Source organism: Drosophila virilis, chromosome 5 (genome assembly GCF_030788295.1).
Source record: "Drosophila virilis strain 15010-1051.87 chromosome 5, Dvir_AGI_RSII-ME, whole genome shotgun sequence".
NCBI classification, from domain to species: domain Eukaryota; kingdom Metazoa; phylum Arthropoda; class Insecta; order Diptera; family Drosophilidae; genus Drosophila; species Drosophila virilis.
The window spans coordinates 16,586,020-16,600,708 of NC_091547.1; the positions used below are offsets into that span (position 1 = coordinate 16,586,020).

The 14,689-nt window shown below is 40.9% G+C and overlaps 2 protein-coding genes and 1 long non-coding RNA gene across 3 annotated transcripts in view; 2 read left to right on the forward strand and 1 right to left on the reverse strand.

The window, feature by feature from the left end:
• Positions 1-1,278: 1,278 nt before the first annotated feature.
• Positions 1,279-2,186, reverse strand: LOC26530807 (uncharacterized). Its single transcript, XR_001450264.3, has 4 exons — positions 1,832-2,186; positions 1,660-1,773; positions 1,514-1,602; positions 1,279-1,461 (listed from the first exon to the last, which is right to left on the reverse strand). It is a non-coding gene; the product is annotated as an uncharacterized lncRNA (long non-coding RNA).
• A 126-nt stretch (positions 2,187-2,312) lies between these two features.
• Positions 2,313-6,570, forward strand: Agps (alkyldihydroxyacetonephosphate synthase). The gene is made up of 5 exons (XM_032436841.2): positions 2,313-2,938; positions 2,997-3,083; positions 3,695-4,883; positions 5,810-5,914; positions 5,983-6,570. Exons 1-5 carry the CDS (start codon positions 2,820-2,822, stop codon positions 6,409-6,411), a joined length of 1,929 nt encoding a protein of 642 aa, XP_032292732.1. The 5' UTR covers positions 2,313-2,819; the 3' UTR covers positions 6,412-6,570.
• Positions 6,571-9,371: 2,801 nt separating this feature from the next.
• The window catches only part of Kank (kank), a 34,242-nt gene continuing 28,924 nt past the window's right edge, over positions 9,372-14,689 (forward strand). Inside the window, exons 1-2 of the mRNA XM_032436907.2 lie at positions 9,372-9,910; positions 11,374-11,834. Coding sequence (XP_032292798.1) covers positions 11,833-11,834 — 2 coding nt within the window. The 5' untranslated portion in view covers positions 9,372-9,910; positions 11,374-11,832. The remainder of the gene's footprint in view (positions 9,911-11,373; positions 11,835-14,689) is intronic.

A 14,689-nucleotide genomic window follows, 5' to 3' on the forward strand; every position in this document is an offset into this window, starting at 1 on the left:
AATCGATATACACCTGCAATATCTTGGAGCGGCAGTGTTAATATGAATATCGGTTACTGTGCACTCCAGCTATTTTCCGCCAGATGTCGCTAGCGTGCAACCGTTAATATTTAAATTGCCAAAAAGTAATATTTATAAGCTATTGTTCAGTGGCTGTAGCTAATCGAATAGTGTTTGCTAGTAAATATTTGTTATTCACTTCCTGGCTGCGTAACGCTTTGCAAATATAGTAAATCACACGTGTCAACAAAGTGTTCAATAATGACGGAAGTGCAAATTGAGCGTTCCAAGCTTCATTGTAAACACATCAATGCAAGTTTTCGAGCAAGCCGCCAGTAAAAAAGAGCGAAAATAAATCAAAAAAAAAAAAAAAAAATAAAAGACAAAAACTCAAGACTTTGACCCAACCTCCCAAATGGACGACGCTCTAAGCGCTCGCAGTGCGAAAATTAAACAAATAGCGTCCACTTTTTGTTTCGTGTTGTGCCCGTCTCACGAATTTACACTTTAAACAATTATAAAATTGTACAGAGATGTGTAAATATGCGCATAATAAACATTGCCTTAGAGTTGTTTTTGGCTTTTGCACGAGACGAAAATTTACTAACAACTAAACGAGACAACGAAATCGTAAAATGCAACTGGCTTTTAGGAGCTCAGTTTTGTTTTCAATCTCGCGCACTGCAGTTGTGAATTGAAACGTCGTTTTAAAGTTCCATATTGACTATCGTGAGTCTAGGGAATGTTATTTAAAATAGTCTTACAATAGTTATGTGCCAGTGTATTTACTAATCAAACCAACTTTCAACTTAGTTTTTGAAACTATTTATAACAGTTTCCCTCACTAAAACAATAGCTTGTGTTCACAATAGATAAATATGGGTGTCAATTTAAATTTAAAATTAACGAGCAACTGTTACATTTCCCATGACAATAAATTACTTATGCAGTGCTATGTATAGACAATTTTATTTCAAATATTTAAGTGGGTCGCCACAAAATAACAGCTCATTGGATGGTTACACCCCGCTTTATTCACAATTAAAACCACCTGTCGCCGAGTTTAAATTTCATTGACGTAACCGCTACGCATAAAACATGACTCACACATGTGGAGAGTTGCTTGTTATACACACACACCCTACCTACCAGCCGCCACCCCCTTTTTTTCGGCCAGCCTGTGTTGTGAAACAACCAACCCCCGCGTAAACAAAAGCGCTGACAACACTAAGAGCGAGCGGGTGCTTGAAGAGAGCGCGCGCAGATTGAGAGAAACGGTTATGTATGCTAGCCTTATTTAATTGTGAGTTCGGTAAAATTAAAGAATTTAGTTTCCAGTGCTGTTAAATACGTAAATTTCATTCATTCCGGCCGTTTGGTTCAATTTCTGCATAACTTTGATCTTCAGGGACCTACTAATTAAGCAAGTTGCAATCGTCGCTCGTTTCATAGTTCCAACGCCTAAAATAAAATTCTATTCGAGTTTAATTATTCCAATCAACTGTATATTCACCTTGAATTAGAGCAGGTATTAAACGGCTTGACATGCCGGCTTTTGAATGTTCAATTACAATTGCGACCTTTTCCTGGACGTGTAATGAGCTGAAATTGTGATAAATTGACTTTAGAATATGTCCAGCTCGGAAAAAGTTTAATTACAATTGCTGAACAAGTTCTTGCTAAGATCGAACATATATTTTCCAAATACATCGTCGTCAAGTCAATCGGTTCTGCATCTTCAATACGCAAGGCGTATTTTCCTTGATTCTATTACTATATTAAATGGATATAAAAATGTATATAAATAATATACAATATATATACTATATACCTTGTAAATTTTTAAAGTCCTCAAATATTTTTTGTGTTTATCATTTGTCCAGTCAATTCTTTGGTTTGTTTTAATCCTTCTTGCTTTTGGATTTTGACTTGCTCTTGGTTCTGCTCTTCTTCGCCTCCTTTTCAGCAGCTTTGGTAGCATCTGCTGGTGTACCCTCCGGGCTAGTCGCTTCCGATTCGTTGGCAACCGGCGTGGAGGAGTTAGCTGATTTTTTGGAAGAGCTTCGCTTTTTGCCTGGCATGATTACACTTTATCCAAAGAACACGAAACGAAATTTACATAAATTTTGAAACTTTTTGGAAAAAAAAATTTGGACAGGCCAAATTGAGAGTAGCTCACAAACTGCTAAAATGAAATGAATTTTATACGAAAACGTAGATGTGCAGTCGAAATTCATCGATTGCTCAGTTTTAATTTTTTTTTTTTTTAATATTCAAATACCGAATATATTTCAGTTTCGTACCTCAGCCGAAACCGTTTTGCAAACGGGCGACAACCGATTCGCTCTGCCCCATCCCCCAAAGCACAGTGCGTGCCCTGGGGGCTGCTCTCTCTCTCGCGGCGCGGCGCACTCTCATCGGGCCTGGCAGTCGTGGTAGAGATATTGAAACCAAAGCGCGTGCAGCAGCTGCCGCCGAGTTGTTTTTTTTTAGTGAAATTTCTATTTTAATTTAGTTTTTAGCGCAAAGTACAAGCAAATAGAAACCAAGTATTATGAGCCAACATCTCAATATTTAACCAAACAAATAGCAAATTGAATGTGATTGCATCCCAGTTGCCGTAGCAGGCCAAGTATTTGTTTCATCTGACGACAGCAAATCCCAAAAGCGAAACAAAAACAAAAAAAAAAAAAAAAATAACAAAACAAATTATCGATTTTTGCGCTCAACGGGCTGTGCAATATAATTAAATACCAGCCAAAATTGTGTTTCCCCCTCTAAACAAATCGCACAATTACCAAGCTCCACTGTACAACGAAATGGCAGCCAAGCGAAATGCTGTGACCACACAAGTCCCGGAGCCACCCCCGGAGGGTACATCTCTGGCGCTGGACACGCGACTCTCGCGGCACGTGGAGAGCGTAATACCCAAGAAGCGGTGAGTGTATATATGTCACAGCTGTCATTCCAACTGATGTTTCACTGTTTCACTTTAGCCAGGAGGCGCTCAAGTGGTACGGCTGGGGCTACAACGATTCCCAGTTCTATGGACAGCAGGGCATCATCTGCTTTAAAGGCGACAAGTAAGTATTAGAATCTGCCTTGTGGGCGACTTATTCATACGCTAAGAGTCATGTTAATAATTAAATTAGTAGCTATCAAATTCAAAAGTAAAGTGTATAATAGTTTATGCAAATTGGAGCTCTATCTCTGAGTTTCGGCTTGATACACTTGAACAGGCTGGATCTTTAAATGCATATATATTTATTTTTTTTTTAAATTTATATTTTTAAAACTAGCTCTTTAAGTTAAATGCAAACACAATATTCCTATCTATTCAATTTGATTGAGTATTGTATCCAAGGTTGCAAGCTGGTTCGAATCTGCCATATCACTGTCACTTAAAGAGCCGAACCAAATTCCTAATTGCTGAATTTAGTTAAATTATCTTGAAAAACCAACAATTAATTAGTTCTGTTGAAATACCTTGAGCAAAAAGTTCCAACATTATGATTATTGGGTTGTAAAAAAAAAAATGATATGAAAAGGATTTTTAAGCAATATAATATAATAGATAAAAAATATTCGAATCCATCTATTTGGCAATTGATTCGTTTCGGCAAACTAAAAAAACGAAAATTTGAATTAGTTTTGGCCAATCGATATTTATCGATTTTTGTGTTTGCAATTTCAGATACCCGCTAGCCGGCTGTGAATTACCCAATTTTACGAAGTGGGTGAGAAGTAAATTCGATCTGCACGTGGATCACACCAATGCATACCCACAGCTGCCGCCGACGTACCCGGCGCCAGTCGCGAATGCGCCCTTCCTGAACGAGCTGCGCGGCTGCACCAAAGTGGAGCACTCGCAGGAGGGCGTCGACCGGCTGGTACGGTGTCACGGCCAGACGCTGCATGACATCTACAGCCTGTGGCACAACAAGTTCCGGCGCATACCGGATCTGGTAGTGTGGCCGCGCTGCCACGACGAGGTGGTGCAGCTGGTGAGGCTGGCGCACAAGCACAATGTGATGCTGTTGCCCTTTGGGGGCGGGACGAGCGTTTCGGGTGCCATCACCTGTCCGCAGGAGGAGCAGCGCATGATTTGTGTACTGGACACGTCGCAAATGAATCGCCTGCTGTGGCTCAATCGCGAGAATCTCACCGTCTGCTTCGAGTCGGGCGTGGTCGGTCAGGATCTTGAGCGAGTGCTGCGCGAACAGGGTCTCACCGTGGGCCACGAGCCGGACTCGTATGAGTTCAGCACGCTCGGTGGCTGGGTGGCCACGCGCGCCTCCGGCATGAAGAAGAACGTATACGGTAACATCGAGGATCTGGTAGTGCGTGTGCGCATGGTGACGCCCGCGGGCACACTGGAGCGAGAGTGCAGCGCGCCGCGCGTGAGCTGTGGCCCGGACTTCAATCACATCATACTCGGCTCCGAGGGCACGCTGGGCGTCATCACTGAGGTCGTGCTCAAGGTGCGTCCGCTGCCGCCAGTGCAGCGTTATGGTTCCTTGGTGTTCCCCGACTTTGAGCAGGGCGTGCTCTTTATGCGCGAGGTGGCCCGACGACGCTGCCAGCCCGCCTCGGTCCGTCTGATGGACAATGAGCAGTTCCTATTCGGTCAGGCGCTCAAGCCCGAAAAGAGCTGGCTGGCCAGCTGCCTGGATGCAGTCAAACAGCGCTATGTGACCGTGTGGAAGGGCATTGATCTGGCGCACATATGCGCCGCCACGCTGCTCTTCGAGGGCGAACAGAAGGATGTGCAGCGTCAGGAGGCGGTCATCTATGAAATCGCCGCACGTTACAAGGGATTTCCGGCAGGTGGTCAGAACGGCGAGCGTGGCTATTTATTCACCTTTGTCATCGCATACATCAGGGTGAGTGTAGTCCCCGAACAAATACCAAATTCAATTCAATGGGAGGGCGAGAAATTTAACTATTTATAACAGATGCTCATATATAGGGTAAATGTCATATGTACATACTAAATATCTTGTATATATCGAGTTTCTCATTGGGATGATATACCCTTTTTGGTCAATCCGTAAGCGGATTGAGATATCATCGAGTCTCTGATATTAGTTGCGACTGCAAGAAGATCGCCAAATTAACGCTTAGCAAGTAAAAAACGTAACGCAAATTTATTTGTTCTTTTATAAATATTTACCCTAAGTCGCCTTTGCCAGTTGCGAGTCTTCCAAAGTGCCGCCTTTCCGGCGGTAAATATTATGAAGCAACTTAAAATGTTTGCCAGGTGGTCACTTATTTATTAACTATGCGAAATGTGTGATGTGAGTTTAATTAATTATTGCCTTAATAGCTGTTGTTTTCAAATCGTTCGTAGCATTTTAGCTGTGCAGTAGTCTGTTAATGGATTCATTGGGTCTTGACATCTCCGATTCCATTAGGTACACGTACAATTTTGATAGGCATCAACAGTCGAGTCGATAAATTAGTCTCACGAAACTTTGGTTCTGCTCTTCTATGGCAGGCTGTATAAAGATCCGAGTCGGCCGGATCGGCCCACTATATCATGCAGAGGCAGATGTGTGAGTATTGAGTATTGAATATTTGGCGTGTTAATTCTTGCTCCTTTTTTATTACAATGTTTGAGATTAGGCACAGGCATTATTAAAATTTTTTTTAAATGTGTCGCATATAAATATATATTAAAACATGATAGAAATGAATATACATTATATTTATTATATATAGATATATATATAAATGAATAAAGCAATTGCCTGATCAAAAAATCTTCTCTGCTAGCCTCATAAATTAAGCTCCTTTGCTTTATTTTCAGGACTTTGCACTTCATCAAGGCATTGTGGCTGAATCGTTTGAGACGTCTGTACCCTGGGATCGCTGCAGTTTGTTGTGTCGCTGTGTGAAACGACGCGTCGTTTCGGTTAGTAGAAAAATCAATTTTGCAAAAATAATAATTATAAAGCGAACTTTGTATTAATTTGCCTGCAGGAATGCGCCAGACACAACATTTCGCACTACACCATCTCGGCGCGAGTGACACAGACCTACGATGCGGGGGCATGCATATACTTTTACTTTGGTTTCCGCTATTTGAACATACCCAATCCGGTTGAGGTATTCGAGGCCATTGAGCACAGTGCACGCGAGGAGATCTTGGCCTGCGGTGGCTCCCTGTCGCATCACCATGGTGTGGGCAAAATACGCAGCCATTGGTATCGCAATGCGGTCACCGAGACGGGCAGCTCGCTCTACACCGCTGCCAAGCAGCATTTGGATCCTCGCAACATCTTTGCGGCGGGGAATCTGCTGCCACCGCAGGAACAGTTGCAGCTGGCAGAGAAGCTGGAGAAACCACCGCAGCTGCAAGCAGCAGCAACAGCAACAGCAGCAGCAGCTGCTCTGAAAGCCAAACTCTAGAGCCACTTACTATATATCTATATAATATATATCTATAGAAATACTAGTCTAAATCTAAAATACCTTTAACTGATTTCTAGCTGCTTTGAACCTTGGCAATTTTAGTGGGGCTCATTTTTGTATGGGTGTTACAGTTTTGATAAATAAATGGAATATTTGTAAAACCAAATGACTCCGCATTAACACTCTATCCACGCATGTCTGATGACAGCCTGGACAGTCTGCAGATTGGTTTGCCATGCCCCTCACTCCCTATGCTGTTGGTGGTCTCCGAACGGGGTCTCTTGTCTGCCGCCAGACCACAAAATGCAGCAGACTTCAACTCGACTTCAGCTCGACTTGGAGGCTGGTGTCAGTATCGGCGCATAAGCCCTAAGGAAATGTGCATAAGAGTATCTGTGGACTGTGTAGGGCGCATGAATTAGATAGAACTGAACTGAAGCATGTTTAAGTTCATACAATTTATTTATTTTGGCAAAGAGCTTAGCAAATGTTCGACAATCAATTAATCAATTAAGAAAACGTTCTCTTTTTACTTTAGATACTTATTAAAGAAACCATTTTCCTTATTGATTAATCGACTGTAAAACGATGTTTTACTTAATTAATTAAGAATCGAAAATCACTGCAAAATAATACTTTTTTATAATAAAAATTAATTTTGGAATTTTTGTATTTTTAAATCTATTTTCTGCACAAAATCGATGCCCGTTGGCCAAAGTTATGAGCCCAAATGCAAATATGATTAATGATCTCCTTATATAAAATTCGTTGTTTTTTTTGCCTAAGCAAAGTTATTGCCAAGTTGAGTGCACCTTTCTTGCAGCGACCTGTTTTACTGTGCTTCGTTCACACAAGGATTTACAATGTAGCGCACCCTGCTGTGTCTGTGCAATCCAGTCACAGGCTCCAACTCCAATTGCGACTCCAACCTGAATCCAATCTGCATGCGCTGTGAGCGTGGCTAGACCAAAATCAAACCAACTGACCGTCGGATCGTCTGATTTTCTGAGCGTCTCATCTGATCATCGCGCTGTCATTTGCGGTTTGCCTTTGCTTAGGCCTTGTGCCTGTCGGCATTCCTGTTGTTGTTGTTGTTGTTGTTGCTATCGTTCAAGTCCAGAGATCAAATGTCATCAAGTTGTCAACTTCGTTAGCTTGCCAATGGCAACAATGACAACAACAACAACAACAACGACTTGCAAATCTCTTTCGGCCAGCTCCTTGCGCTCGTTAATAGGCGAATGGGGCGAATGGGAATGGGGCGCATGCGCAGCCGGCAGCTGCTTATTGATGATCGTCGTCGGACTGTCTTGTCTTGTTACCGTGCCAATGCCAAATGGTAGTTACTCCCCAAAAGAGTTTGAGCACGCACACACAGATACACACACGCACGCATACAAGGCCTATAAATAAAGATTAAAATCGGAGAAGTGTGCAAAACTTAAACCTGGCCAGGTCTCTCTAAGCCGTTTAAGTTTTATTTTTCTTCTTCTTCTTCTCTTTTTTTGGCTGCCAGCCTTTGAAAATTGTCAGCAATTAACCCTTGGGTCAGTCTCTAGTCTTCGGAGTCAGTTTCTTTCTTCTCACTTTGGCATCGCTTGCGGTCCTGTGATTTATGCCACAAAGTGCCTTAAAGTCAAACACAATCAAGTCGGCAAATTTATGGCACAGTCCACAGTCGCAGTCCCGGTTTCTGTTTCAGTCCTGCGCCAAGAGGCACGTTTTCCAGACCCTGCCGGGAGATACATATTCATTCATACTCATAATGGCCATTCACATTGTGCACTGTCACATTACTCAGCCTCCGGTTCGTTCTGGTACCTTGTGCTGTTTGTTTTGACGAACATCTTCCCGAAACCTTGAAATATGCGGACGTGCAACGCACGTAGAGTCCCGGCTCTGTCTACCTGAGTGCCAGGTCAACTCTCATTAGCATAGGTACGCGAGAGAGCGAGCCTTATAGATCAAAAGTATGCTGCTAGTTTATTCCTTAGAAAAATTCTGAATAGCTGATTTCTATATCTAAGAAGAATTTTATGTTGTTTTTTGTTATTCATATTAGAGTCTTGTAAAGCAATACATGAAAATCTATAAAAACTTCGATTTAATGTTAAACATTTAATATCTATTGCAATCGATTTGAATATCTATTAAAGACATTCTTACTTAAGATTTAATAAAGTAAAGTGAAACAGTTTGCTAGTTTATTAAAAAGCCTAGAAAACGGTCTGGCTTTTAAAAAATGTGTTAATTAATTATCTGAATATAATATTCAGTGCATCTTCTATACCCTGCACATTATATGTATGTGTATTCCCTTCATAGCCCACTTTAGTTTTTGCCGCATCCAAAAGATATTGTTATGAATGCCCCTTTTAAATCTCAGTTTACATGTCGTCGCTGCTTTCCCAGTCGAATCCTGCGACATGCACATCCAGATATATATGTCCATTAAGACCCAACTGGACCACTTTGCAACAGCTGAAAGATCATTCATGATTCATGTTTCTGCAGCTGGTGTTCTATTACCTGCTCTGTTATGCAAAGGTGTTGAGCTGGCTAGAATCGACTAACCAATGTCCTATCTTACTCCTTCTGAACTATTCTGCTAAATTTATTTAATTTGGTTTAGGTTTTGCTAAAATACATTATTTTAAATCAAAGCTTTATTTGCATTCATTTTATAATGTGCTGTACAAGCAACTTGCACCATATTTCTTTAAGTGTAGTCTGCCTTACTCGCCGTGTAACACGGCGCATGCACAGGCAAACGGGCAATAGGCAATAACAAGCAACAACAACAACAGCAAGCCAGTTAACCCATTGAAGCCTACAACACAGCCGCAATACAGACACAACTGCGCTCTGCCGAGCCGCTGCTTACTGTGGCAGCGCGCGCCCAAGCTGCGGCTGCGGCTCAGTTGCTGTCGCACCTGGCGCTCAGTTGTGGGCAGCGCGGCGAGCTAACAACAACGGCAAACAAAACGCAAACGCAATCGCGACGTGCTCAGAATTTTGTTATTGTTTTCGTTTTTCTCGTTCGCCGAGTTAGAACTTTATGTGGAGCTCACCTGGGCGCCGTCGTTAGCGTCGCAACGCGGAAAAGGCGAGAGAGCGCAGCTGAAGAGATACGAGAACACAAGGAGTCGCCGTATGAGCGGGCGAGAGCGCGGGAGTGAGTGCGTATGTGTATGTGTGTATGTGTGTGAGTGTGTGAGAGATCAAGATCTACTACAGACAGCAGCTAGCTGCAGCTTCTCGTAGCCTGGCTGCAGCAGTTACGATTCGTGCGCGTCGCTTGCAACATCAAATTGTTTTTTCGGTTTCCGTTTCGGTTTCGAATTGCTGTGTTTTGTTGTGTTGTGTTGTGCTGCGCGCGTGTGTGTGGGAAAAAATGCAACAAATATGTGTGTCCATTAGCTGGAAACGTTTTGGCGCTTGTAATTGGCGGCAGCTGCTTTTGTTTAGCCTTTAAGAGCAACCAACAGTGAAACAGGTGCGTCGACGCATGAAAACCAATAAAAAAATAATATAAATTAAAACTAAAAACTGAAAGAATCAAATGCGCATTACAAATGTAGCTCTAAAACGGGTAGAGTTAAGATCAAAATAAAATCTCAAAAAAACAAACGATTAAATCATTAAAAATGCATTACAAACTATAATCAAACGGAAATTCTCAGATCTACCTTCTCGCAGTGGTCAAACAGTCAGTCAGAACACCTGCAATGACTGGTCAAAATTTACCAGCCACATCATGCATTTAACTTGAAGATGCGCCGCACTTTTGTGATCTGCCCCTAGAGCGTAGCCTCGACTGGTTCCGTACTGACTCATTAAAGCAATTCGCACTAAAAACAAACCTACGCCATTTTCAAGTGTTTTATATCATGTGCTTTAAAGTTTTTTACGACCAGCCCGTAAAGCCAAAATCACAAACCCATAAACTTTTGCTTGGTTTGGTTTTGCATCAGAATATCGTTCATTCTACCTTATTGCTATCAGACACTTGGACTTGGACTTGGCTCAAAAGAATTGCCTGAATTGGCCATTCACAGCTGAGCCACCAACGCAAAATACTTGATTTAATGTTTCGGCTTATGGTTTCATTGTGTGGGCTGATTTCGCCTGTCTAACTTACGGACCCAGCTATTAAGCGGAGAAACCTTGCTTAAATCTTTGTTAATCAAATTTTAATTGTTGTAATTGAAACATTTTTCGCATACTTCCACTGAGTGTGGGTTTGCCGTTTGTGGGGTTTTTATTTGAGTTGCAGAAAATTATGCATATAAAATATAAAACAAATGTGGAGCATGGATTTATTAAGTAGCAAAATGTAGCATACTATATTACTAGCCTCTAAAATCTGGGCGATAGAATTTATAAATATTCTACAGACTGTTTTTTGAATTATCTGCGCTATATTTCGAGACTACAAGAAATAAAATGTTGATCTAGATACATATGTAGTCTAGCGATTTCGAATTTTAATTTAGTTTTATTAAAGTCTTTATCTGACAGCTACATTTATAATTTGTTGAATTCCGGGTAGGTAAATAGATTCAATACCAATTATATAGTTTGTTTTAGATTTAATACTATACCAGACTTAAGAAAATTTTGTCTAAGACTCTACATATATAATTTTATGTGTTGCTTATTGCAGGTATTATAAATTAATATTAGGTTGCTCTATGTTGTTTTATAAAAACTTTTTAAGTTTTCTTCATGTCTTGAAAGTTATATAGCTCCATTGTCAGCCGCATGAGTTGATGATATGTATGCTCATGTCTTTGAAGTCATATGCAGTCCGTAACCTAAGTAATTTATCTAATAGATACTTGAACTGCTCATCAAGCTGACATAAAACAAATGTTAGGCTTAAAGCTGCCTGCTCAGCATAACGAAACATGAGCAGCAATAACCACAACAATCACTATAACAACTTTACATTTGCAGTGAACTACGGCGACAGCAGCAACAGCAACAACAACAACAACAACAACAACAGCAGCAGCTACAACAGCAGCAGCTGGAGGCAAATGCAGTCAAGGTGCGCTTAATTAACATGCAACTGGCAACTGGCAAGCTACAACAACAAGTTAACGACAACAGCACGTCAAAGAGTGCAATCGAAGATATCAAAAGAAACTAAAATTGCCGGTAGACAGCAGCAACAACAATAGCGACAGCAACAGCAACAGCAACATCAACGTCGTCGCGCTGTCTAACAAAAGTTCACCAATCAGTCAAAAGTAAAAGATGAGTTGCCCAGCTGTGGTAAGGCCTTGCCCTGGAGCTGCTAATTAAAGCGCACAAGAGCAACAATTGCAACATCGATAGCAATAGCAAAGACAAAATCAGCGACAACAGCAACACCAACAACTGGCAACAGCAACATCAACTGGCAACAGCAACATGTAAGTGGCAACATGGCATTTGACTTTCTTTCAGGCTGCCATCAACAGCAACAGCAGCAGCAGCAAATGTTGGTGACTTTCTAAGCCAGTTGCCAATTTGGTGCAATGGCAGGCGGCAGTTTTGGCAACTTGCAACTGGCAACTGGCAACTTGCAACTGGTAACAGCCATTGCCAGCTCCCGACAATTGTTTGCCGGGGCACTTGGGGGACCATTGGCGACTGGGTCGCGTGTTTGACACAAATGCCGCGCATAGTTTTGAAGGCGGTTCGGAGCAACTGCGCCTTATGGTCAAAACCAGCAAACAGTTTTATGAACAGACACACAAACCCAAGAACACACACACACACACACATACATATATACATATAAATAAGCATCGGCAGATACCGCTTCCTGCGCTGATTGCATTTTAATAAGCCAGCCCGCGTATCTCAGAGATACTTTAGCGGTCGGGCAAAATGTTGCATGTTTGCTTAAGTAGCCGACGTTGAAAACAACAAAAAATAATAAGCAAAAAGCTGGCACGCAAACAATGTGAAGACAAAATGCGGTTTGTTATGCTGGGGCGGCGGGGGGCACGAATCGCGTGCCAATGCCCATACCATGGGTCACAATGGGTTAAGCTGCCACATAAAATATGTTGAAGCTGCAAAAGGTCCACGGGGCAACAAAATAATTTATTAGCAAATTCTGCCAAGATCCTATCTCCAAGCACGAAGCCAAAGAAAGCCCAAAGTATTGTAAAATGAATAGATATGTTTACTCTTCTCATATTATATCAAACACTTTTTGAACTTGTTTCTATAACATTTCAATAGGCTTCTTACATTTGTTTGAAACAATTTTTGTCTACTTTTTATATTAGTTGGGTTAAAATGTTTATGAGGCCCACGAAATAATTTCCCTTTCTCATGCGGAAATACTATATCGTTTTTCTTTATGCAACATTCTTATGTTATCTAATCAGGTCCCAATGGGTAGGGTTTGATGTATGCGAAATTAAAAAAAAATTAAAATATTATTTGAAAATTCAAAACGATGCAAATAAAATCATAAAAATGCTTCCGGCCCACTGTAAATCGCATTTTATCCCATTGAATGGCGGCGTCGACGGCGGCTACTTTGATGCAAAGATCTCAGGCCTTAGTTTCGACTTGGAGTATTGGTTTTTGAGCTCAGTTATTTGGCAATTTGTCGATCGCACATTACGAGTAAAAGAGTTTTTTTTTTTTTTTTTCTGGCGTGTGAGCTGTTTGGCATAGTTTTCAAAAAGTATCTTTTATAAGCTGTGCGGCTGGCGTTGCACATTGCCTGAGTTGCTTAGCTTTTAATAGGCTTAAAGTGGTTGGGCAATGAATGCAGCGGCTCGTCTGTGCGGCCGTTCGCTTATCCATCAGACCATTCACAGGCCATTTGCCACGCCTCGTACAACTAAATTAACAAACAACAGCGAGAACAACAACAACGATAACAACGGCAGCGACTGGTGACCCTCAAGCAGGAGTCTTTCCTCAAATGAACTTGGCTAACAAAAAAAACAAACAAACACAAAATCATAAACAAGCAGCCAATAAATGTTCGACAGTGCAAAAAGGCCATAATAATAAAATTAAATAAGACACAAAAAAAAAACTTTAAGTTTAATGTGAACAAATTTGTGCGCTAGTCAACTCACAACAGCAACAACAACAAATGCTGCAGCAGTGGCTGCCACTTTTTATGTTGTTTTTTTCGTGGCCACTTAATTTTTTGTTAGTGCCAGTCATTAGCCAAAATATGAACACCAAAGCGGCGGCGTCTCAAGCACAGTACTCACTAGTCTGGAGTAAAAACAGCTTTTGCATGTTTGTCAGCTACAAATTTATGCGGGTATTACAAGCATAGCAAGTTCGTTGGATAGTGTAGAAAATAGTTTGACTGGGTTATCGCGGTATCCGGGCCCAGTTTGTCCTCCAAATAATATCAAAATGGATTTATTTTAATGACGTAGTGGGCTGCGCGTTCGGTTTTTTCCAGAACCCAAAATATTGAGAAATAAGCATCTCGAGATCATTAAAATTAACATAGAAATGAGGGACGAACAGGAAGCATGACAATTTGGTCTACTAAAAGACTGTAATATACTGGAATAAGGCACATTTTGACCTAATTGAAATAACATTTTCTACGTTATGTTTGTATGCCCTGTAGAGATTATTATAATTTTGTCATGAAGAGAGAAACACATAGAAGGAGACAACTCTGACCCCATAAGATGTATTAATTCCAGATCAGCCTCAACAGCCAAGTTGATTTAGCTATATCCTTCTGTTCGTCTGCCTGTTTCTATGCGAAGAAGTCTTTCAGTTTCTTTTCTAGGATATTTTCATCAAATTCAGCATTTACGAGCTTCACTTTTCTCAAATATATCTGCAAAGGGGAAATGTGTGCAAATTGTCGGAGTCTCGAAGATGTCCTTTCTAGTTTAAATTTATAATAATAGCATTAATAGTATCGAGCATTACATTAAAAACCGTCTAACAGAGAAACTATAAATTTAACTTGATTAATACTCGAACACATACTTTGCTCAAAAATACGACAGAGAATCGTTCGGCGAGCAATGTATTTTGATCTAAACAACTTTTTGTTGATAAAAATAAAAAACTACTTAAAATTTGATTACTCTTACCTCATACTTGGTCTCGATGACTTAAAGAGGATCGGGTGTCGGGATAGAATTTATAAGTGTCAGCTGCAGCTAAATAATATATAAATCAACTAAATTGTTTTGTGGTTTGTAGAAAAAAGAAAAGGGAAATTAAATTAGTTTATGGTAATTGTGTTGTTAGAAACAAAACTTTATAGCATACA